The following is a 26,027-nucleotide window of genomic DNA, read 5'->3' on the forward strand; positions in this document are numbered from 1 at the left end:
GAGTGATGTGCTTGTGATGAGGAGTCTTCTAAGCTGATGGATTGGGAGCGGTTGATTTCATGGGACTGATGGAAGGAATGGAATCTGTTGGAACAGATTGGTTGGGATCTGCTGGAGTGATATTCTCTTTACCCCCCCTTAGCGTAACAGAGCAAGCGAAGATTGAGCTTGGATTTAAGAAGTGAGAACCGATCACGACTAAGGCCTTTGGTGAAGATGTTAGTAATCTGATGGGAGGAGGGAACATAGAAGGTATGAAGGGCATTTTGAGCAACTAATTCCTTAACAAAGTGATAGTCGATCTCGATATGCCGAGTGTGAGCATGGAAAATAGGATTGGCAGCCATATAGATGGCGGAAAGATTGTCGACATAGATACAAGGTGCAGAACGAAGAGGAATACCAAGTTCACGAAATAGGAAACCAAACCAGGTAATTTCAGCTGCAGTGATGTAGCGACCGACGATATTACGCTTGATGCTAGAGCAAAGCGATGGTGTTTCTTGGCGATCCATGTAAGGAGATTAGGTCCAAAAAGATACAAGCACCGGTGGTAGACCGTCGATCATCAACAGAACCAGCCCAATCAACATCCGAGAAGCGATGTAAAGTAAAATCGAGTGGACTTGAAAAACAAGCCCTTGCTCAACTATACCTTTAATATACCGAAAAATCGGCGACAACCTGAAGGTGGGAAGAGCGAGGTTGTGCATAAAGCGACACACTTGATTGACTACAAAGGAAATGTCGGCCACTGATAGAGTAAGATATTGGAGGCCACCCACCATACTCGATAGGTGAGACGGATCGGATAAAGGATCACCATCAAGGCAGGATAGTCGAGTGTCGTGAAGGTAGCGGTGTAGGACATGGTTTGCATTCAGTCATATTAAACCGTTTCAATAAATCAACTGCATATCGAGTTTGAGAGAGAAATAAATGATCAGGAAACTGAGTAATTTCCATGCCAAGAAAAAAATTGAGCTCACCCATGCGGCGAGTGTCGAAGGTGGAACACAACTGATCCGAAACGGTGGACACTTTGCGGTCGAGCCGGTGACAATGATGTCGTCCACATAGACGAGAACATACACGGTGCAGGACGATGAAAGACGAATAAAGAGCGAGCCATCAAAGTGGCTGTGAACAAATCCGTGAGTAAGAAGAAAGGTACTGAGGCGTTGAAACCAAGCTCGAGGAGCCTGCTTAAGGCCATAAAGAGCCTTATGAAGCCGACATACAGACTGAGGACGTGAGGGATCATGAAAACCAGAGGGTTGTTTCATGTACACTTCTTCTTGCAGATACCCATTCAAGAAGGCATTTCGAACATCAAGTTTTTGAAGAGACCAATTATAAGAAATAGCCAGAGACAAGATAGTGCGAATAGTAGCCGGTTTGACCACTGGGCTAAACGTTTCTTCGTAATCAAAACCTTCTTATTGATTGAATCCCTTGGCAGCAAGGACGAGCCTTATAGCGATCAACAGAGCCATCTGCTTTTCGTTTAACTTTCAAGACCCATTTGCATCCGACAATATTCATTCGAGAGGTGGCCATAACCAAAGACCATGTCTGATTCTTCATAAGAGCATCGTATTCATCCTTCATGGCATCTTGCCGTGGTGTATTGGAAGCCAGGTGAAGCTGGTGGGTTCAATAGACATGGGAGTGCGAGCATGTGGCAGAGAGACCATGAGGTAAGGGATGCAGATGGGTTGGCGACTAAAGGGATTTTGTGACAGGACCAAAGGGAATGATGGACTTGAGACTCTTAAAATGTTGTGGAGGGTTTGGTGTATCAAGAAAGTTAGGAAAAAGAGATGGGTCAAGAGGGGAAGAAGAAGTCGATCTTTGAGGATGGGGTTGTGGAGTGTGGAATGGCGAAGATAGAGAGTCGGCGGTGGTGATGGGTTTGTGGTATCTGGGATGGACGTTGAGTCCGTGGGAAGCAAGGATAGCAGGGGCGATATGGCTGGAATCGTGGGATGGGATGATGGTAAGGAAACCAGAGGTGACGGCAAGGAGGTTTGAGACAGAAGAAGCCACGGGATCTGCTGGAGTAGAAGATGGAGAAGCGAATTGGGTCATATTGGGCTGGGCTTGTGGAAGTATTGATTTGTGGAAAGGCAAGAGGAATGGGGTCAGATTGGGGTGGACTTGTGGAAATGCTTGATTCGGTGAGAGGACAAGTTGGGCCCAAGATCAGAGTCTTGCATTGCAGATGTGGGTTGGCATCAGTGCAATCTGAGGTGCCGATAAGGAAAGATTGTCTCATCAAAAGTCACATTCCTGGATATATAAATGCGACCTGAAATAGGATCAAGACAACGATAGCCTTTATAATGATCATCATAGCCAATAAAACACATGGAACATATTTAAAAGAGAGCTTATGCTTGTTGTATGGCACCATATGAGGAAAGCAAGTACAACCAAAACTTTTGAGAAAGGTATAATCTGGTGGGCGTTGAAGTAATTTCTCATAAGGTGACAAGTGGTCAAGCTGAGGAGTTAGTAATTGATTAATCGGAAAAACCGCAATGGAAAGGCTTCAACCCAAAGTTATGGGGCAAGCGAGGCGAGCGAGCAAAGCAGAGGCCCATTGTGACAATATGCCGATGTTTCTTTTCCACCACTCCATTTTGTTGGGGAGTGTATGGACATGAGATTTGATGAGAGATGCCATGATCACGTAAAAATGTCAGAAATAATTTGCTAGTGAATTCACCGCCACCATCAATCTGCAATTGTTTGATGCTAGAACTAAATCGATTTTCCACCATCTTTTTGAAGTGAATAAATGTAGTAAGAACATCTGATTTCTTAGCCAATGGATATAACCAAGTGAATCGAGTATGATCATCAACAATGGATAAATAATACCGATAACCAAAGTTGGAGGAAATCGGTGCAGGGCCCCATAAGTCCAAATGTAAAAGTGCGAATGGAAATTGTGCATGAGACTGTCTATATTCAAAGGGCAATCGACAAGATTTTCCCAAAGGAGAAATATGACAAGGTTTATTGGGGATAATTGTACCATCAAGTGGTAAGTGGTACTTATTCAACAATGTAGTAAAAACTGAATGAGATGGGTGTCTAAGTCGTGCATGCCACACTTCCTGTGTTGTACGCTTTCCATAATAAGCAATCGGCCAGACAATATGAAATGTCAGAATATGATAAAGACCATCGAGCTCTGCTAGTAAGGAGTACCGTCTCCGTCTTGTTGTCATTTACGAAAACCATTAACATCAACTCAAAGAAACAATCATTATCACAGCAGACATGACAAATAGAGAGTAAATTTTTGCGGATCGCAGGCACACATAAGACTTCATTAAGATGTAATGACTTATGCAACCTAGTCAACTTTGTATTGCCAACATGTGTTATTGCTAACATATTTCCATTTCCAACAATAATTTTATCAGTACCTGTGAAAGGTTGAGCATTGGGAAGAGAGGTTGCGTTGGTTGTCATGTGGTGAGTGGCACCTGAATCAAAACACCAATTGAGGTTTTCCATATCAGCAGGAGAAGTGGAAGAGTTTGCCAAATTTTCTGCCATGTATGCATGAGGTTTGCGGTCAGGGCAAAAACGGGCTATGTGGCCTGGCTTATCGTACCGAAAACAGATGACTTCACTCCGCTGGGTATTTGAATGGAATAATGAGTGGGCATTTGAGGAATTTCCTTGTGGTGTTGGAAGAAGTGGATGGCGTTCATTAGAGAGAGTCTCATGAGAAGAAGTGATGGCTTCATATTGTCGGTCGCGAGGTTGAAAGGCTCGATCTGGAACCCAAGTTCCTTGATTTGGCTCCCAATGATCTGTTCTCCTGAATCCACGCCCGTTGTGCCCTTGATTCCAATTCCTTCCATGACCACATCCTCTTCCAGATCCGGGATAAGGATTTTGGTTGCGTCCAGGCATGTTAGAATTGGAGATGCGCTTGTTAGGCATACGGTCAGCAGCCATAGCAAAGCCTGAAGCAACGTTAAGAAACATTCGTTTCTGTAGATGCTCTTCTCTTAGAGCTAGATCGTATAATCGATTGAAATCAATATCAGGATGCGGATGAGGTGTTGTGGCTAACTCTTTGTATTCAAGGCCAAGTCCATCCAGAACATAACTGATGAGTTCATCATCATCCATTGTTACACCAGCTTGTGTGAGGGAATCAAAGAGTGATTTAGCATGATTGAGATAATCGATTCTGATTGTGTTGTTGTCCTTTACGAGGTGCGAATTTGGTCTCGAAGAATTCATACAGGTATTAGAAAGGGGTGAGAGGCTTGCAGCCAACATGGTCCAGGCTTGATGAGTGGTGGTACATGGGATGAGGAGTGTCTTGATGGAGGAGGAGGAAGTTGCCTTGATCCAACTCAGGACCAATTTATCCCTAGCAAACTCAGGGTGCACAGAGCTATCATCTTGCACTTTAGGTGGGTCTGTTTTGTTCTTGACAACCGCAGCAAGGCCGTGCATCTCTAATACATCTTCAAATTGGGATTTCCAACTCAAGTAGTTGGTGCGATCCATAGGAACTAGAAACAGGGATGAGATGTTGAATAAGGTGGGTAAAGAAGGGGTTGAGAGTGAAGGTGAAGTGAGTTTTGACATTTCAGAGATCAGTTGTGACATATCAATATTGCTTGATTCTCCATATTTGGGTGTGTTGGCCATTGGTTTGGGTAAGATCGATATTTTAAGGGTTAGCTCCGAAGAGCTTTGATACCATATAAGAAAATGAACTCAAGGAAGGGAGAAGGGTGAGATGAGAGGGAAAACAAGAGCAATTGGCACAATTCCAATGATCTTCTCTGTATTATCAGTCAATACATATATTGGTACATGAGTTAGACTTTTGCAAGTCTATTTACAGAAACTTTAGAAATATAAGGTAAGTACAATCAATTGCATATATTACAGAGTAATTGATAACTAAATCTGGCTGACAGAGTGATGTGCTTGTGATGAGGAGTCTTCTAAGGCTGATGGATTGGGAGCGGTTGATTTCATGGGACTGATGGAAGGAATGGAATCTGTTGGAACAGATTGGTTGGGATCTGCTGGAGTGATATTCTCTTTAATAAGCCGTCGCTTGAAACCGCCCTTATTATTGAACCTGCCTCCATATCCAAGTGCTGCATTAAGAAAGGCCTATTTCCGGTTGTTCCTCTATTCTTCCAATATCCTTACAACATCAGTAAAGGTTGGTCGAGTGGGTGGATCGCGAGCTGCTGGACCCATCCACTCAAGACATTTTGTGCGTGGCACAAGTTCTTGACGCCATCTTCCTTTCCAAGCTGTGAGACATCCATATCGGAGCAAAGATGCTTAGCCATGTGGTTAGAAGGTGAAGCGCCGCTACTCACACCTTTGTATGTTCATGGGGGGAATTTACCCCTACTCTTGAGGATGTAGCAAATATCTCTTGCCTCCCTATTTGTGGTGACCAAAACACTTTTGGCATAGCTCTTACCCCGGAGGACATGAATAAACTTGCAGTTCTACGAAAAGGTGCCCGACTTCCCCCAACACCTCTTTTCGATTTAGCCCAGTACAGTATTTCGGGGATGCGAATAGACAAGGACCTTGTCGGCTAGCTGCATTTATATCACTATGGCTTGGTCGATTTGTGCTTTGTGATTTCTCTCAGGACTACCTACATGAACGAGAATTCCCCTTGGCTTTGGCCATAGCTTGAGGTGACACGATCTCCTTAGCACCCAAGTTCTTGGGACACTTATATCGGCTACTTGATCAGACTCAGCTTTTGGAGAAAAGCACGGCGAGAACCATGGACTTGGAGACTCTCTTGAATTCTGGTTTTTTGCATGTGTTTTTGTGGGAACGTCTCAAAGGACTGGATGTATATCCACTCCTCTATTCGCGTACTATGCAGCTCTCCGAGAAGGACTTGTTTGGTATCCTTCTTGGATCAAATTTTATAAACTCAAAAATAGATTTTAAGTCTAAAGTCATAAAAACCCATTTGGTAGACCCATTTTTAATAACTCAAAAACACTCCCATTATTAAAAACAAAAAAAGTGAGGTTATATATATATATATATATATATCTATCTCTCTCTCTCTCTCTCTCTCCTTTACTTTTGTTAATTCAATTTGAGAATCTAGAGTTTCTAACTTTCTGATATTAATTTCAATTTTTTTAGATTTTCAATTTTTTTAGATCTTAAATATAGTTTGGAGTTCAGTACTAACAAGTTTTTAGAACTCATGTTTTTAAAAAGAATCTTAATTTTTTTAATACTTTTTGAGTAAGTTGCTTCTTTAGCGTAACATCGTTTATTTATATTAAAAGGAGAAATAAAAAATAAAAAATGTGCACTGGAAAGTAAACAATGCAAAACCCTCCTTAAACCCTCGCCCTCCTTGTTCACAAAGAGCGACGAATCGATGTCTCCCATTTACTTCACCTTTCGCTCTCTCCCAAAACCACACTCTCAGTCCTCCCACCACAGCCATAGCCGCCACAGAACCTTCTTCGTAGACGCCACCACCAAATGGGTCCGAGATCGAGGCCTCGACCACGCCGTCGAGAGGGAGAAGAACCTCAGGCCAATGGTCAACATCAAGAATTTCATCAAATCAGAGCCGTCCAAGTCCCTCCCCATTTCCATCATCGCCCAAAACAGAGAATCCCTTATGATACCCACGCGCCCCATCGATTTCATCCGCAAATACCCTTCGATTTTCGAGGAGTTCCTTCCCGGCGGCGGCGCAATCCAGCCTCATGTCCGGCTCACTGGCCAAGTGCTCGATCTCGACGCCGAGGAGGAGCTGATGTATCAGAGTGAGCTACAGGCGGGATGTCGCTGACCGGCTTTTGAAGCTCTTGATGCTGGTAAGAACCAATAAATTGCCGCTAAATGTCATCAGGCGCTTGAAATGGGATCTGGGTCTTCCTCATGATTATCAGAAAAGTTTAGTCCACGAGTATCGGACTATTTTAATATTCTTGTTGGCAAAAATTCGGCATCTGGGTGGAAGGATTTGCGGGATTTGGAGTTGGTATGTTGGAGAAATGAAATGGCAACTTCGGTTTTCGGAAGAACGCTGCAGCTAAGGAGAAGAAGGCTTCAGCTAAGAAGAAGAGGGCATTGGTGGGGATTCGCCTTCTAAGGAGGAAGAACATTGTGTTTTCCTATGCAGTTCTCAGAGGTTTTGAGATGGATAAGAAGTTGAAGAAGTGGATTGATGAGTGGCAGAAGTTGCCTTATGTGTCTCCATATGAAAATGCAGCCCATCTTTCGTCTAGAGTGACAGATCAGATAAGTGGGTGGTAGCGATTCTGCACGAGCTTCTGCATATTTTGGTTCCCAAGAAGACAGACAGGGAGAATTTGCTGTGTCTTGGAGAATATTTGGGTCTTCGGTCGAGGTTTAAGCAAGCATTGCTTCACCATCCAGGTATATTTTATTTGTCAAACAAGATAGGAACTTACACTGTTGTTTTGAGAGAGGGATATAAGAGGGGTACGATTGTTGAGAATCATCAATTAATGAATATGAGAAGCCAGTATATTCACCTCATGAACACAGTAAAGGAAGATAGTAAAATGGTTAGCGTGCCCGGTGGAAGTACTCAAGAAAAGAAGGCAGTAGTTGATGTTCCTAAAGGAAAAGGCGAAGAAGAGGAGGATGATGAAAGTGAGGAAGAGCAGGAAGGCGAGTTGCGTAATTCATCTGATACTGAATTTTTGTATGACGATGACAGTGATGAAGAGGATGAAGATCAGAGTGAGACAAGCATTGAAAAACATGCTATTAATGACAGAGGAAGGAGAGGTAGGAAATCTCATTTTGATGGGAAAACACCTTCCAGAAATGCTGAAAGAGGAACGTCAGGTGGAAGAAAAGCTAGAAACTCTGATTTTAATGGGAAAACACCTTCCAGAAATGCTGAAAGAGTAACATCAGGTGGAAGAAAAGCTAGAAACTCTGATTTTAATGGGAAAACACCTTCCAGAAATGTTGAAAGAGGAAGGTCAGGTGGAAGAAGCGATAGGAAATCTGATTTTGATGTGAAAGCACCTTTTAGAAATGCTCAAAGGGGAAGGGCAGGTGGAGAACACCCTGGTAAGAGCAGGGATGCGGGCTCTTCAGACACTTCTAGAAGAACAAGAACTGATGTTAGGCATAATATCCGTCAGATTTCAAGAGAGAGATCGAATTTCTCTCAAAGCAAGGGGAGGTCATTACCAGGCGAGAAGACTAGTGTTGAGAAAAGATTCAGCTAATTTTTCTGCAGTATTTCGATAGGTTTGTCTCAAGTTCTAGATCTTCCCTTGTTATGAGCTCGGAAATATTATATTTGCCTGCTTAGTAATTTTGTGATCGATTTTGGCCTTGCATTTGGATGCATACATGCATACGTGCTTGCTCATACAATCAAAGAAAAACATGAATAAAAAAAAGGGGAGTATTGCTAGGTGGATAAAATTGAAGGAAATGACAGATGGATGGGTTAAGAGAGTAAGAGCACAGATGGGAAAGCATTTTTGTACCAAACAAATGCAAGTAGAAATGTGATTTGGAAATTGTTGCCTGTTTGATAATGTATGAGATCCACAACCTTGTTTCCGAAGGAAGCATAGGAAGACAATGAATCGGTAGTAGATATCATGAATCTGCATAGGTGTGCATGGAGTCATTATCTAGCGGGCAATGTGAGTCAATTTTTAGGGGCCAACGTAGGACAGAAGCCAAAGTTGATAGGGCATATGCGTAACCAATTCGCATAAACGTAAATCATTCTAAACTATGACTTGTTTCTTATTGAAGTGAAATGCAGTTTCATAAGTACTTCATTCACTTTTTGTTCTTTTTTCTTCTTGGTTGGTGCACTGAAAAGTTGGCCCTTGGATCTTTTCTTCTGGTTTGGCAGTGGATCAAAACGACAGCTTCTACCTCTTATTAATCGAAGCTGATAGTTTTTTGATCTAATTTTGGGCCTTGGACTCACCTTGGGCCTTTGATTATTATTTTTGTCTAGTCTAGTTGCTTTGTTGTTGAGAGAGCCTGAAGTTGTGGAAGGAAGAGTTCCAATTGTCAACTACCTTGCTAATAGGGCTGGCATTTTAGACCGAAAAATTGAAAAATCGCAAATACCAACTAAGGTTTTACCGCATCTAAACCGACTTATCACGAAACTGCAAAATGTAATTGCGGTTACGGTTCCTCTCTCTCTCTCTCTCTCTCTCTATATATATATATATATGTGTGTGTGTGTGTGTGTGTGTGTGTGACTCTTCTAGGCTTTGAATGTATTACTAATGAAGTGTATTCTCCACCAATCTCTTGAAGTTCCCTCTATTGTTTTTTTTTTTAAATCTCAACCTTGAAAAAGTGTCATTTGAATATTCAGTGAGTGAATTAATATAACTTAATTAGTAAATAATTAAACTGTATCTAGTAGGAACATGGGTTTCAATTAGTATTGCAAACTCATCGGTTGTGTTGATAATTTTGTTAGGTTGTTATTAGTGGGTTAGCCGAGATAATCTCTAGCTTGCGATCAACTATTTAGTTGATTAATTGTGCTTGAGCAGGATTGTGGATTTTATTGGTTTATTTTTAATAATAAAGTTCATTCTCTTCGTATATGAGTTAAAGAATCATTGTCAATGATAAAAAGTTCTGCTTATTTCAACAATATTTTTAAGCATGAGTAGACTCTTATGTCAGTCGGTCCATGATTCGTCTTTTTACCATATCGCAATATGTTGGTCTGCCTACAGTTTCATTGAAAAGTTGGGGTAACCGAATTGCAACCACCCATACTTGCTAATTAGAACATTGAATCACACACCAATTATATTAAGATTTGGGAAAAACATTAAAAGTGATTTAGGTCAATTTATTAGGATTAATTGAAGATTTATTAATGGGCATTAATTAATCAACAAACATAAGGTGTTAAGTTCGGCCTTACGTTGGGGTTTGTAGGCCTAACTTTTAGGCCTAAAAAAGGATATTTTGTAACTTTTAGCCCGCGTTTGGGAATGCGATGCTTATAAAAAATACAAATTTATAAATAAATCCAATTCTATACATGTATTTATATAAAAAAAACCTAAATACTATTTAAACATAGAAACACACACAAAATCAACCCCAAAATCAAAAATTGTATATTTTTTGGGTGTATTTATAAATGGGTTTTGAGTGTGTTAAGAACAGAATGTAGCTTTGGGCACACTATATTTATAGTGTTTGTTGTATTAATTTTTATAATAAAAAAAGTGGCTTTTAAAAAAAATTTAACCAACCAAAGCGTTTGGTATAGTTTTAGACAGCCACTTATTTTAAAAATCTCAGCCACTCAATAACGGGTTCCTTGAATGAAAATTTCTTTTTTCCCATAACACTCTTATTATTTTTCCAAAATGACAACCCTTATCCTTCCTCTTCGTTCTATTGGGGCTTCCTCTCTAGTCTGAACTCTTCTTCTTCCTTCTTCTCCCATCAATTTAGGTAACTTCTTGGATCTGAATTAAATTGAATTTTTATGTGTTGATCATCAAATCAATAGATTCGTAAACTTAATATTAAATTGATTTAAAATGGAGTAAAAAAACAGTATATTCATATTTGGGCAGTGGGTATGGCTTGATGGATCTAGGCAGTGCAGTCAGTTGCTATGGCGGATCTCTGAGTCGGGTGGGTTGCATCTTGGGTGGATGGAGGAGGGGAGAGAGAGAAAACGGTAGTTGTTGGCTGGGTTTTGTCGTGGGGAAGGAGCTGGTTGTGGTGAGTAGATTTGGGGTCGGGTAGGAGGGGCCTGGAAAGAGCTCCGGGAAAATAGAGAGATAACTAGATAGAGCGAAATCATAATTGAGAAGAAGAAGAAGAAGAGAGAAAAAGGAGAGAAGAGGAAGAAAGAAAGAAAAAAAACCAAGGAAGGAAGAAGAAGAGAGGATGGTGGTTGGTTTGATAAAAAACAGTGTAAATTAAAAAAAGAAAAAAATGTATGCAGTGAAGTTGGTTTTTTTTTTTTTTTTTTAAAAATTTATAGTAGAAAAAGAATGAAGAAACAAACAAACATTTTAATCGTCATGTCCTTTTTGGTCATTATACATACTACAAACACTTCTAATAAAAATTTACCAAATACTTTGACTACTCACATCAATTTTTCACATACAATTTATGTAACATCCCACATCGGCTACTAAATGGAGAAGGACGGTGATGTGCCTATATGTACATGTCCACCTCCATCTAGCACGTAAGTATTTTGGGATCTTATCTGGCTTTGGAGTCATGGAAACACGAACTCCGCGAAGTTAAGCGAGTTGGGGAAAGAACAATCCTAGGATGGGTGACCCACAAGGAAGTTACTCGTGAGTTCCCAGAAACAAAACCATAGGAGGGCAGAGAGAGGGGCCCAAACAAAACCATGAGGGTAGAGAGGGGAGCCCAAAGCAGACAATATCGTGCTACGGCTGTGAAGCACCGATTCCAGAACGTGACAATTTGGTATCAGAGCCACTCTGCCGTGTGGTGCGAGTGTGCCGACGAGACGTCGGGCCCCTAAGGGGGGTGGGGCCGATTATAACATACCATATCGACCAACGGAGAGGAAGGCCCAAACCGGATAATATCGTGCTACGGCGGAGCTGATCTCAAGATGTGACAATTTATCAAACGCCTAGCTATTTTTTTCATAGTTGATTATTATCACAGCACAGTAGAAGTAGTTTTTTTTTAAAGCACAACAACACCAAACTAACCCTTAGACTCGATATATAACTATTTTGGCTTAAAAGTTACAAAATTTCTTCTTTAGGCCTAAAAGTTAGTCATATGTTGTAAAGAAAGTGGTGGAGCCCACATAAAGAAAATAAGGAAATAATATTCAAAAAGCTTAATGATGATGTTAGAAGCATCCAATTTGCCTATAAATAGGCTTTCCATTGCTTAGCAAAACACACCAACGGAGAAGAGAGGAAAGAAAGGAAGAGAAGAAAGGAAGAGTGAGAGGAAAGAAGCGAAAGTGTGAAAGCATAGTGTTAGTGAGTTCTATATGAGAGAATTCTGTCAATGTAAACTCCAGAATAGCAAATATAATTCTACTTCTAATATTCAGTGGTACTTTTCATATTCTGATTATGTTATATTTATAACACGTTATCAGCACGATAGTCTTTCCTCTTTACTTCTAAATTTTCCAGCTCAACACAATGTGGTTATTTCTCTGTTATATGTCTCCTCTCACTTTACTACTACAACGACATGCAAACTTTCTTTTTTGTATTTTCACAATTTTTATGTTGTTTCATCCATGTTTGTTTAATTTATTTTTCGTATTGTAATTTGGAATGGTGCGGTTTTATACCTCATCCTGTTATTTTATGGTGGTGTAATTTCATTACCCATCACGTTGTAACACATATTGTCGCAATAAAAATGATGGTGTGATCTTAAAACTCATCTTGTTATATCTTGAATAGTGGCGCAGTTATATTGCCCACAATATATAATATGTGCTGGTTTTATCCCCGCATTAATTATATGGTGTAGGTTTATTACCCATACAGGCAATATTTATTTAAAAATGTATGCTGGGTTTATCGTCCACATAACTGCCTTTACTTTTTATTTAAAAGTATGGGGTAGAATTAGTGCTCATACCAGCACGTTTACTTTATCGCACATTTACTTTATTATTTAAAGTATGATGTGGAATTAATGTCCATACATGAAGCAATTTAATTTATGAATTTATTTTACCACACATTTACATTTATTTAAAGTATGGTGCGGGATATAGTCCATACCAATTTATTTTATGAATTAATGCTGTGATATGATGAGTTTTACAGCATACAGAGATCAGTATCAAAAGTTCCTTGATCCTCATCATACAACTATATTAGGACCTGAAGATCCTTGATGATGATAATGATATGAGAGTTGGCAGTCTCTCTAGTACTATATTTGTAAACAAGAGATCGGACCTTAAGATCCTTGATCCTTGACATGTAAATAAGGACCTGGAGTTCCTTGACAATGTAATAGATCTTTACTGTATCGGTTAATAATGGCGTGCACATGAATAGCAATTATACTGACAATAATGTATTGTACGCATGAATAGACACGTATTCATGACATGATGAATAGTACCATATACATGAATAGTGATGTATACATAAATATTAACAATTTTGGGTAAATCATCACTATACAAAAGGGAACCTGCAGTTCCTTAAACTCATGGATGAGCAATTAAATGAGAAGCCAGAAGCTCCTCAAAATATGGACAATTATGTAAGGGCTTGAAGTCCCGAAATATGTACGGGAAATTATAAAAATTTCCATACCATGAAAATATGAGATTTTGGCTTAAAGTTCAAAATCAAACAATATTGAGAACCTGAACTTCCAACAGTTAAATGGACAACCTTGAGGTATTATTGCAAATTGTGTTACACCACATATTTCTTTGGCATAAGAAAATGATGAATTTAATAAAGTTCGATTATGTTATTATCGACACCTTAAGGAAGAAATATATTTTGTAAATTCCGATTATTAAGAATACACCATGAAATGGATAATATCAGGATAAACCTCAAAGGATGAATTGAGTCACCCAACATATTTTGTTATATTATATGATCTGGGCTAGAAGCCCATGGATCCAAATATATGAGAGATCCCGAACATGAAGTTTTGGGTATATAGTAGTTAATGCTCTTCACTATTATATTGGAATATTATCATGGCTTTTGCTCAATTTATATTTCATGCCTATTTGAAAAAGACAAATAAATTTTCAAGTTGTGTTTAAACCGGGCTAGAAATTTTGGACTCACATGCATTGAAATATGTAATTTGAGAGATTTGATGTGGTTATTTGAACCTATAAGGCACAAGGTTCCAAACCGTCATTTTGAAAAGACGTAAAAACCACAGGTGCATGTTTAAAAATTTACCCAATTATTATAACAAGAAAGTTGCATACAATATATAGATTATTTTCACCTACAAGGAAGGAGCAGGCTCTGTAAAATCTATAAAATTCCATTATGTTCTGAAAGCCTCTGAAGGAAGAGGATGACGCCTCTTAAACTTAACCATGAGCCTCTCGTGGTCTCCCACAATCTTTTCATTGGAAATCTACACCATGTCAAGCCTTGTCCGCTTATCAATGAAGTATGAAATCACTAGTTTCAACAAGGCCTTGTTTTCCTCTTTAAGTTTCTCAACCTCTTGTTGAGACTCATGAAGTATTCTCTGAAGAGATGAATTTTTAGTGTTCAGCTCTTGAATCTCGTTTGCTCTGGCACACAAACGATCAGCCATGTTAGAAACAGAAGTAGCACTCTGAATGCTAAAAGCCATTTAGTCATCAATAACCTCTTTGTCAGACCTTCCTATTAACAGTATTTCATTCATAGGAGTAAGGAAATTCCTAACTACTATGACAGTAGTCGTATCGTTCATCATCACAAAATTATTAATCGCAAGATGACTATTTTGGGATACAAAGGATGGACACCAGACTTTGGCGTCACAGGTTGTTTTGGGAGTAACATTTAATTCGAGATGCTTTGGGGGAGACGAAGAGGAAGCCATTTCAAAAGGGTTTCAAGGAAAGCCTTAGAAAATTTGAATTTTCAGAAAATGGAAGGAAGTTGAGTTGAAACGCAATTACTCCAATCAATTCTTGCAGAGGCAATATCTATAGACAAAAATGTGGCAACGTTTCCAAGATCCCAATATTTTCTCTGATCCCCATATTCACTTTTTCTTTTCCAGATTCCAAAACTTCACGCGGCCTCCATTAATGTTTGTTGGCACTTTAAGGGTTTCAAGGATTATTTTTGTCAAAGCTGATCTTACTTTGCGGATTTCATGGAGTTACTTTTCAAAAGTATCTCAAGCACCTCACAATTTTCTGTAATTAATTTGAGATTCACTGGATCAAACTGTTCCTCTAATTTGTGTATAAATATGTTACTAACGAAATTTTCTTTGCAGAATACATACAATTTTCTCCAATTTTCTCCATATCTAGTGATGCAATATCCACTTGTTTTTCCTATCAGTGAGCGCTCGACATGCTTGAGAAGCGAGACTATCTCTGAGCATTCATTCAGGAAGTGAGACTATCCCTGATCACGTTTCAGCTACATCATGAAATTGTAAGAATGACCACATGCTCTAATCTCCTGAAGTTCTTCTAGGCTAGGAGAGATGAGAGTTTGTTGTTTGTTACCTCACTAGTTTCCTTCCATGATTTCTTACCTACCTTGCAATCAATATCACAATTCTTTGTATCTTTTCTTTCTTTTAACAACTCTCTGTTCATGAGGGATTTTGTTTATTTATGTAACACCCCGACCCCAAATTTATCCCATGTTTTAATTAATTTGAGTGAAATTAAGAATTTACCAGTGGGATAAGGGTATTTTAGTCATTTTTATCCGGAAAGAATTTGGGAATTCCAGTTGTACCGTTGCGTAGAGCACGCGAGATGAGTTCGTAGACACGTAGTAGGCTCGAATCGGAGTTGTAACGAGAGAGTTACGATCGAATGAACCTCAGTGGCACGATCGTAAATATTTGGAAAATGGATTTTTGATAAAAAGACGGAACTGCCCCTCTCTCTCTCTCTCTCTCTCTGGTCTTCTCCTTCGCACGACACCCCCCCGCATTCACCGACGGCTTGTTTTGGCCACTACCGCCATGGTGCCGCCACTGATCACGGTTCGAACCGCCATCACCCCAAAGAACCTTTCCGACAATCCCGACGGCAGCAACCGCCGGAATCCGCCGGAAAAAGCTCGAATCGGGCGGCTTTGATGTAAACCGCGGCCCGTTCGTCGTCATCCGCCACCATTTCCGACGATCCAGGTATGGATCTTGAACCTCTGTTCTTGCGCTTGTTAGGTTAGATTCGGGAGATTTCTGCGTTTTGGAGATCGATTAAGAGAGGGAAGTTTGGCCGGTTTTCGGCCTCCGATTCTGGCCACTTTCGGTCAGTTTTTGGGGTATGCCCAAGAACAAAAGTGACTCCAAATTAAGTGTATTACCTAGGTAGGAGTCTTGGCTCTCGATTTGGAAGTTTTTCGCGATGCGATATCGCTTGACACCCACACGCCATCGGGGCGCTGCGGTGGCGCCGTGAGCATAGCTGAGGGCATTTTGTCCCACTATGATCCTCTCGATGTCACAAGCGCGTAGGTGTGCTCGGATCTCATTTTGGGTACCGTTAGAGTCCCGAACGGATATCGCATATCGCGTATTTTTCGGGTTCGCTAGGTTTGGACCGTTGGATGGTCCTGAAGTTAATATGTTGATCTAGGTATTACCGGGATCGTATAGGATTGACGGATCGTAAAATGGAGTCCCGGATACTCCGGAAATGCCAACCCTAGGTGTAAGGTTTAGTAATCGTCCGATCGTGCGATCGTGAGCGATCCGACCGTCCGATCTGGACCAAACTTGCAGGACATGTGTCCTAGAGCTTATAGAACCTATAGGAACTTTCGGATCGGAATTTGGAGGTTGTGGGCCCCTCAGGCCCGTTTGACCCTAGGTTGACCGTGAGACTTCCAAGATAGTCTTACCTTTATTTGAGAGTTAGAATGACCTTAGTGACAGGTCTTGAGCGTTGTTGAGTTAAATGGATATTGTGGGTTTAGGGTATAAATTGGTGAATTTAAATGGGGGAGTTTATGGAATGCTTTATTGATTGAGGTTATATAGGATTAGAAATTAGAAATTATATATTTAATTGTGTGGTTGTATAAAAAGTAAATAAAGGGATCGAATGTTAGTTTACAGCGCTATACGCACTACCCCACGTACCCCTCCATATTGTGATTATGTTGAGGCCCTTAAACCCGTGCGGCTGGTGAGAATGTAGCCAGGCCCAAGTGAACAGTATGATGGTTGGTGAGAATGTAACCAGGCCCAAGTAAATGTATGATGGCTGGTGAGAATGTAGCCAGCACAGTGTTGAGGTCGCACGCATCTTTGGATTAGCCGCGTGTTGCGGACTCCATACGTGGCGGTCGGCCCCAACGTATGAGGGGAGATATGATTGTGTGAGGGCTGGTGAGAATGTAGTCGTGCCCTGTTGAGGTCGCATGCGTCTTTGGATTAGACGGCGTGTTGATGACCCATACGTGGCAAAGTCGTCCCCACGTATGAGGGAGATATGATTGTGTGAGGGTGGTGAGAATGTAGCCGTGCCAGTGTTGAGTTCGTACTGCGTCTTTGGATTAGCCGGCTCTGTTGCACCTCATACGTGGCCGAGTGCGTCCCGACGTATGAGGAGATATGATTGTGTGCGGGCTGGTGAGAATGTAGCGTGCCCGTGTTGAGGTCGCACTCGTCTTTGGATTAGCCGGCGTGTTGGCGGACCCCATACGTGGCCGGGTGCGTCCCGGACGTATGAGGGGAGATATGGTTGTGTGCGGGCTGGTGAGAATGTAGCTGCACTCCAAGATTGAGGTCGACGCGACTTTGGATTAGCCGGCGATGATTGCACCCTACACGTGGCCGGGTGCGTCCCGACGTATGAGGAGATATTATTGTATGAGGGCTGGTGAGAATGTAGCCATGCCTAGTGTTGAGGTCGCACGCGCCTTTGGATTAGCCGACATGTTGATGCACCATCGTGGCGGTGCGTCCGGACGATGAGGAGATATGATTGTGTGAGGGCTGGTGAGAATGTAGCCGCACCGGTCAAGAGTTGAGGTCGCACGCGTCTTTGGATTAGCCGGCGTGTTGATAGACCCCATACGTGGCCGGGTGCGTCCCGACGTATGAGGAGAGATATGATTGTGTGCGGGCTGGTGAGGATGTAGCAGGCCCAGTGTTGAGGTCGCACGCGTCTTTGGATTAGCCGGCGTGTTGATGACTCCCATACGAGGCAGTACGTCCGTCATATGAGGGGATTATGTGATATGTTGGTGGGTTCTCACGTGTCGTAGGTTTATTCGGCGTGTGGATAGGTCCCATATGTAACTTTGGATGTTCCGGCGTATGGGGAGATGTCGTGAGTACCGTTGAGTTGTGATTCCGATGAAAAAGGGTTTTAGTAAAAGAGCTACATGTGGCTTGGTCCCTTAGTAGGGTACGTAGGCAGCCTGAAGTTATTAGGTGCAGCCACAGATTAGACCCCACTTAGGTGATCTTATTGAGATTGGTTCGGACTTCGTTGTTGGTCCCGAAACTTGGTTGAATTGAGGCTTGTCCTGTGGACTGAGTGAGTGAAGGTGGGCATGAATAGATTTTGAATTTGTTATATGCATGTTTGATGCATTAAGTTATTTTAAAAACATGGTGTACAGTTTTGCTAGAATCATTTGAAGGCCGAAGACCATTTGTGTAAATTGCATGAGATTATATTGTGCGTGCTGCCGGTTGGGTTATAAAATGTGTTTTATGCAGGTTGAAATTTTGGGGAAATATTCAATTTATAGGAGACTCACAAATTTCGTAAAGTATCGTGCCCTTAATCCTCTCTCGTAAATGAGGACATAGTTTTAAGGAGTGAACCGGTGTTGGTGTGATGCCGGTCTCGCAGGTTCGCCTCGGGTTCCGGAAATTTGGGCGGGTCCTGTCAATTTAGAACAAACATCTGAAGAACAAATCCATATAGTAAATCTAACGTTGAGATTTTTTTTTTTTTTTATATATATTTTACAGAGAGAAATTTTTTGACTTTTGCTCTTGCAGGATATAACTAGATCATCAAGGATTATATTGTATTTGCTGAGCTGATACGAGCTTGAATGATATTTGAGCAAAGTTTCTCCCACCTAAGGATGTAAGCAATACTTGTGTTATTTCATGCTTGTACTCTTATTTTGATATTTTGTACGACATCCTTAAAAGTAACTAAATGGGGAGATAAGGCCATTCCTGAAGAACGCCATGCGAAGGACCATTCCAGAAGAATAACTTGCATTATAGATCGTTCCAGAAGAACGACTTGTATTATGACCATTCCAGAAGAATAGCTTGTATCATTATGATATGTATTCATGAATTATTAATGCAAATTTCACAGATTGCAAGGTGGATACATTGATAATACATTGCATAGATTAAAGTCTCATAAGAACGGAACTTAGGTATAGTAGTGATCAATATGATGCACGCATGTTGTGTAGCAAATGATATGGATTGAAGTCCCAGAAGGACAATCCATTAGCATGTCAATATTAATATGATGCATGCATAATGCGTAGCAAATTATATAGTTTAAAGTCTCAGAAGGATAATTAATTGACATGTATGTATTAATCTATGGCATGCCTGTAGCATGACAGATATATCGGTTCTAAATGTTCCAACTCCCTGAATGGAGATTACCCACGCCCTGTTATAAAATAACACTCCATTGGAGGTTAAGATCCACATTCTCACATAATTCATCCTATAAGAGATGTTTGTCTGGAAAGATATAATAAAAGCCCCTTGAGTGGCTTGGGTACCCAAAAGCAAAGAAATATTCACAATTGATGCATGCGCATGCACATGAGAATAGTGGGATCACGAATTGATGAATGATAATTTTTGATTTTGGAGTAGCTACTCAAATTATCAATGGGCTGTGTTGATTGGAACCACGTTTTATTATTAAATGTCAACAATATCATTGGCCATAAATGGAAAGAGGCAATTCCATTACAGATGAGAATAAGCGTGAAAGAATAAACAGATAGTATGAACCCCAAAGAGATGTTAACCCTGAAGGTTACGCATGAGTGCTGGAATAAAGAGGAATATACTCACTTTGCATGACACAATGTTTCTGGTAGAAACAAGAAATGTTGGTTTACAGATGCAATTGTGCCTTCTTATTGCATATTTACAGAGACCAATATGTTATCTTTAAGGGTTATTAAATGCACGGAGCATATCGCCATAAGCGATTCCCCAAAGATGTATAAATAGCTGGGTTAAAGCTATATAATGTGTCATAAAGTGTGATCCCTTAAATCCCTGAAGGATTGAAATTGCATGAAGCAAGTCTCTGAAGGACATGTGCCTAAAGAACAAATTTTGTACTCAAGTCTCTGAAGAGTTCAAGAAATATTTATCTTGGCCTGAAGATCGAGCATTATTCCAACAAGATTCTTGCTTATACTACAAAAGTATTGAAGTATTTTTATGTGGATTATCCGTTTGGCACTTAAAATGATTTTTCGAAAGTATACTGGACCAGACATTATATTTTCCAAATAGAGCTCAGCTCCATAACCATCACTTTGGAATGATGTGAGACATATTTGATGCTATCTCTGCATAAAACCATATATGGGTATATTTTTTTCAAGTAAACTTATAAATAGCCCGGGTTTTGTTTGATTCACAGACTTTGGAATTTTTTTTATGATTTACATAGAGATAGCTCACTGAAAATATATTTGCTTACTCAACTACATGAATTGTTGATGGCTACATCATTCACTCAGTCCGAAAGATCTTCCCTCTAGAAAGATAGCCATGAAGATATCAGAAAGAGATATTCTTCAAGGGGAGCATCCAATAATATTACAATATTGACTCACAGAAGCAGTGTCAACTATGACATTCAGAAAGATGATCAACAATATGACCTAAAAGATATTTTGCCAAACATCAGGGGGAACGTGCTGTCAATAAAGATCTTCACAGACTGTGCTATTTTTCCTTCGTCCAGGTTTTTATCCCACTGGGTTTTTCCTGATAAGGTTTTAACGAGGCAGTGTCGCATGTCAATATATATACACAAAATTTTATGTTACATATGGTTATGTACTCTTTTTCATTTCAACCAGTTTTTTGTCCCACCGGGTTTTACTGGCAAAGTTTTTAACGAGGCATATTCCATACATTGTGGTCTTCAAGGAGGAGTGTTGTAAAGAGCCCACATAAAGAAAATAAGGAAATAATATTCAAAAAGCTTAATGAGTTGGAGCTTAATGATGATGTTGGAAGCCATCCAATTTGCCTATAAATAGGCTTCCCATTGCTTAGCAAAACACACTAATAGAGAAGAGGAAAGAAAGGAAGAGAAGAAAGGAAGAGTGAGAAGAAAGAAGAGAGAGTGAAATATAGGTGTTAGTGAGTTCTATCTGAGAGAATTCTATTAATATAAACACTAGAAGAACAAATATAATTCTACTTCTAATATTTAGTGTTACTTTACATACTTTAATTATATTATTTTTTTAACATCATAATCATTTTTTAATTCTGAATACATGCCTGGCCATTTTGAATATTTTCTTTTTTGTCTGAATATTAAATATAGGCATGCCTGGCCCTAAACCCTAATATTAAATATCCTTCTTTGAAGTACCCTGCCATACGCTTGCCTGGACCGTGGAGAGTGACACTGTCCCTGGCGACAAAAACAGGAGACCCATGGCAATGCCCATGAAAACTAATTAAAAGGCAGATCACACAAAGCCAAAACACAAAAATCTACGCATGAGTCAGCTCATCAGCACCTTCATCCTAAAAAAAAAAGTAATTAAAGCAACTACACAACAAAAGCAGAGACCCCCATAAAGCCGGTCACATCAAAAGAGTCAAAACACATCTCGAAACCCATCCCCACATAAGCCTAAAAAATCTCATCATCTATATTATTATTGTTATTGCCATCTCCATGCATCAGTAACCTGTTTTCTTCATCATTTTGATGGCCTTTTTCTTTCACCCCATTGCAAAGCCCCATTTCCAAGCCTGTGAGCATCTTGGCCTTCAAAGCCTCGGCATCCCAATCAGTCTTGACCAGCACAACATAGAGAATAGACACAGCACAAGCCACCTGAGCAGATAAAAGGCCAAACCAAAGCCCACCAAACCCTACCTTGAGCCAGAAGGCTAGTCCGACCGCGACAGGAGTGCCCACAAAATAAAAAGAGACCAAATTGATACGGGCACCCACGGCCGGGCGAGCTGTGGCACGTAGGATGCCACAGCCAGTTGTTTGAGGGCAGTTGCCTAACTCACAAACCCCCATAATTGGCATAACTGATGCAACCAAGATTTTGACCAGCTCGTCCTTGGTGAACAGGCCAGCCCACCTCTCTCTAAGAATCACCGTCCATGTCACATTGACGATGCCAATCACAAATGCACATCCCAATGCTACCATGGCTGCTAGCTTGGCCCTGTATGGCTTGCCTGAACCCAGCTCATTCCCAACCTGCAAAATATATGTGAACATTGAAACATTGTATTAGTGAAGCAAATACATAACAAGAAGAATTTTGCTAGTTAGTTTGTCAATGTGCACTCGACTCTTGACTATTGACACAAGCGTAAGCTTCACCGCACCAATAATGAGAGTCGTGCACTCATCAACGTCTGTGCGACTTTCAACTATTGATGCAAGTGTAAGCTTCACTGCATCAATAATCGAGAGTCGTACACTCAACATGTGTGCGACTTTTAACTATTGATGCAAGCATAAACTTCACTGCATCAATAGCTGAGAGTTATCCACACGCGCATGCGCACGTGCGCTACTGCTCGAAGCACTCTCTGACAAGAATGTCATTGTCTCCTCAACGAAATTGTGATCATTAAGTACCACTAAAATCTGCATTTTTATATTTGATGGGTCCCAGAATCCCAGATATTGTACTGGGCCTATGAATAGTATACATCTGTCTTGAGAAATGGGCTGTTGGCTGGTTCACTTTCTTTTGTTGGTTGAATGGATTCGTCATAGAAGTGGTGGGAGCTTTATGTTAAAGGAGCAATTGAGAGTAAATTTAACAGGTACTTGCGTGTCCTATACTAATTTTGTCCTGTTCACATTACAAGTGTGACCTATCTGGTTGCATATAAGTGATGCAATCCCGCAAACAGATTGAAAGCATATCCCCCATTAAACTTTCATTAATTTCCACTTTGAGAGTTGGAATATATGCATTATTTTCTACTTTCCTATTTTTTTTGTTTTATTTATTTGTTGGTTTAGATGTAGACTTGCTAATTAAAAAAAACTGCAACTCAAAAACCAAAGAATTTATTCTACTTTTGTCTTGGCAATGTTGCTATACAAATACACTCATTCAATGGTGTTTATAGGGGGACCATTCAGCATGTTGACCCATCCAAAAAGATTTCATCACAAATGAGTTGCCACTAACTTCAGACAGGGTCTATACCTAATAAATCATGTATAAAAGAGCAGCTATAGCACTAGAATCTTGATTCAAACTTGTGTTTTATGAGATTCAACTTGCAATATTTTTCAACATTTTAAAGAAAAAAAATTCATTAAATTAAGAGCTTGTTGCTAATAGCATAAGTCTTACGATAAATAATTAAATTCCAAACAAGAAGATTTATGTTTTCCTTTTTAGGCTCCTTACGACACAAGGAGTCCAAAAAGAGCACTAACATATGATTGTGTAACGGGCAAAGCAAATGAGCCCCATAAATAATCATAAGCTAAATTATAGCAATGATCTCATTCCACGAGTTATATTTTCGTTTTTGAACAACAAAAATAGTTGTTATTGTCCTCAAATTAAATTATGCATTGCACTAGTGACCTTTCCGTCAATTCTGTCAATTTTTTTAAGTAATTTGAGGCCGAACACAACTATTTTTGGAGTTTAAGCACGAAAGTGTAGTTCGTAGTTGAAGGATGATTGCTCCAAATTAGCCATAGTAATAATAAGAGAGAGAGAGAGAATAATTATTAGGGAAGGGAACTTACCCTGGCAGAAACACAGCCAGCAAGGGCCATGGGGACAGTGTACATCATGCTAGTGGTCTGAATAAGAATCCCAGTGGCGGCCACAGCGACGGTAGGATTTGGTAAATAACCAGCCATCACAATCACAATCTCATACCACCACCACTCCAAACATATGCCCAAGCAGCTTGGCACTGCCAACTTCAACAGTGGTCCAATCCCACCACACAAATCTCCAATCCCAGCCTTCCATCTCATCTCCCCCTGCCTCCATCCCCACCACACGTACGCTGCCATCAGCACCACCATGTTCAGGTTCGTCAGCACCGACGCCATGGCCACTCCTGGCACTCCAAGCCCCATCACCTCCACCAAAACCCAGTTCAATGGCACGTGGAAGGCCACAGCTATCATTGAACAGTACATCATTGGCTTGGTCACTTTCTGTGACCTCAAAAAAACCCTCAAAGGCTGCAAAACTGTGTTTGTTAACAAGTCTGGGATTGAATACAAACAGTAAGTGGCAGCCATTGATGTGATTGCTTTGTCTTGTCCCATGAACACCATGATTGTTTCAAGATTCAGCCATAAGAGGCTGATGGGTATTATTGCCAAGAGAAGGATCAGGACCATTCTTTGAAGGGACAGAGTGAGAAGCTCCCAATTTTTGTTCCCATAGGCTTGGCTACAAACAGGTTCTAGGCCTGAGGCAAGACCCACCAACACAGAGTAGCCAGTGATGTTGGTGAAGCCTATGGAGAGGGCACCTCCTGCTAGCTCTAGGCTTCCAAGCCTGCCTAGAAATAGGACTGAAACCACAGCTCGGACAAAAACCAAACAGTTCATGGCTGTAATGGGAAAGGCCATGCCCCATAGTTCTCTTAGTTCTTCCAATACCTGTAAAGTTCAAATTAATGTTTTTTTCAAGCAAAAGAGAGCACTAGAGGCAGCAAACACAGAGACATGATATGGATAAACAGATGTGAAAAATGAAACTTCAGGATATGGGTTGATTAAATTAGTACCTGAAAAGCAGAAGGGAATTTGTGGGAACAAATATCAGGGTCTTTATCTGCCATTTTAGTTTTCTTTGATGCCCAATAAAATGGTCTGAAGGAGATATTGGTGACTCCTCCTACCTAATATATATATGGCAAGTGATCTTCAAAAAGAAAAAAGTTGAATCAACCAGTTGGAACATGGCATGAAACTCACCCAACCCAACAAAAAAGAAATGGAACCCAATAAAAATGAGGCCTTTCTTTAGCTTAGAGTGATCAAAAGCAAGGCCCCCAAAATTTGAAGTGGTACCCTTTACTTGGTGAATCAATCAGAGCAAGAATCAGATGAGAAACCAAAAGATTGTGGAGAAAAAGAGAACTCACTTTTTGTTAGCTTCTTCTATCTCTTTCCAGCCCAAAGAGCAAGGCAAGGACTGAGGAGCAGAAAAGGTAAAGGCTTAAAATGCAGAGGCAACAATCAAATAATGAGAGAAGCAGAAAAGGCAAGAGGACAGTTATTAAGGAGTAAACTCAGAAGTCAATAGAAAGGAAGCATAGTACAAAGTTGGGGTTGCCTTTTTTTCTTTTTTTTTGTGCTTGATATGAAATTTCAGTGAGTGAGGAAAAGCAAAACACAGCTCAGGGCTATTGGCGGCTATGTACAGATATATATAGGCCTGGGTGGGTTTTAAGGCAGAGGAGGAGAGAGAAACATAACGCTTTCTTTGCAAGGGAGTAAAAGCGATACGAGAACAGAGTGATGAGAGTGAGAGGCGGAGCCAGAGAGGCATTTTCGTAATAATTATTTTTTTCCAGAAAAGAACCCCTCGTTAATGGCAGAGAATTGAAGAGGAGAGAGACAGAGACAGAGACAGAGAGGGAAAACGTTCGTGGAGAGATAAATGTTTGGCTCAACCCTCTTCTAATTTTTTTTTTTTGTTTTTGTTTTTTGCTTTCTTTCAGCATCCATAATGATGATTTCTATTTTTTAGTTAAAATTTAGCTAAAAATATAAGAAAGTTATTTTAGGAGCTCTCTAAAAAATTTTAACTCCAACCATACTCCTTAATTTGAAGAGTCATAAATGCTATAATTTTTTTTTAATTAGTCAATCTCTATTAAAAATAAAATAAAAAATAGTTAGTATTAAATAAAAGTTTGAAATACTCATTAAATTATAGGGAGTCACTAGGAGTCATTTCTCTCTCTTCGATTTAGGAGCTCCTGGAGGACTCCCTATTTTAGGAGGTGGATAGAGAGCGTGGTTGGAGTTGCATTTTTACTATTCCTCCCTAAAATTTGTCTAAGAAGATAGTTTA

At 40.3% G+C, this 26,027-nt stretch overlaps 2 protein-coding genes across 3 annotated transcripts; one reads left to right on the forward strand and one right to left on the reverse strand.

Annotated features, from left to right (window-relative positions):
• Positions 1–6,340: 6,340 nt before the first annotated feature.
• LOC103336070 (protein WHAT'S THIS FACTOR 9, mitochondrial) lies at positions 6,341–8,472 on the forward strand. Its single transcript, XM_008239107.3, is given in 5 exon segments — positions 6,341–6,828; positions 6,830–6,969; positions 6,972–7,073; positions 7,076–7,285; positions 7,288–8,472. Coding segments are annotated over 5 exon segments (1,836 nt in total). The 5' UTR covers positions 6,341–6,427; the 3' UTR covers positions 8,271–8,472.
• A 12,934-nt stretch (positions 8,473–21,406) lies between these two features.
• Positions 21,407–25,582, reverse strand: LOC103336071 (MATE efflux family protein). 2 transcript variants are annotated; one of them, XM_089053747.1, is made up of 4 exons: positions 25,093–25,582; positions 24,733–24,846; positions 23,729–24,604; positions 21,407–22,201 (listed from the first exon to the last, which is right to left on the reverse strand). In XM_089053747.1, exons 2-4 carry the CDS (start codon positions 24,784–24,786, stop codon positions 21,614–21,616), a joined length of 1,518 nt encoding a protein of 505 aa, XP_088909873.1. In that variant the 5' UTR covers positions 24,787–24,846; positions 25,093–25,582; the 3' UTR covers positions 21,407–21,613. The 2 variants fall into 2 exon arrangements, with proteins under 2 accessions (XP_088909873.1, XP_008237330.2); XM_008239108.3 differs by having other exon boundaries at positions 24,733–24,869; positions 25,093–25,581.
• Between the last annotated feature and the right edge of the window lie 445 nt (positions 25,583–26,027).

The sequence above is a fragment of the Prunus mume genome, linkage group LG6 (genome assembly GCF_029339155.1).
Source record: "Prunus mume cultivar Tortuosa linkage group LG6, ASM2933915v1, whole genome shotgun sequence".
NCBI lineage: Eukaryota > Viridiplantae > Streptophyta > Magnoliopsida > Rosales > Rosaceae > Prunus > Prunus mume.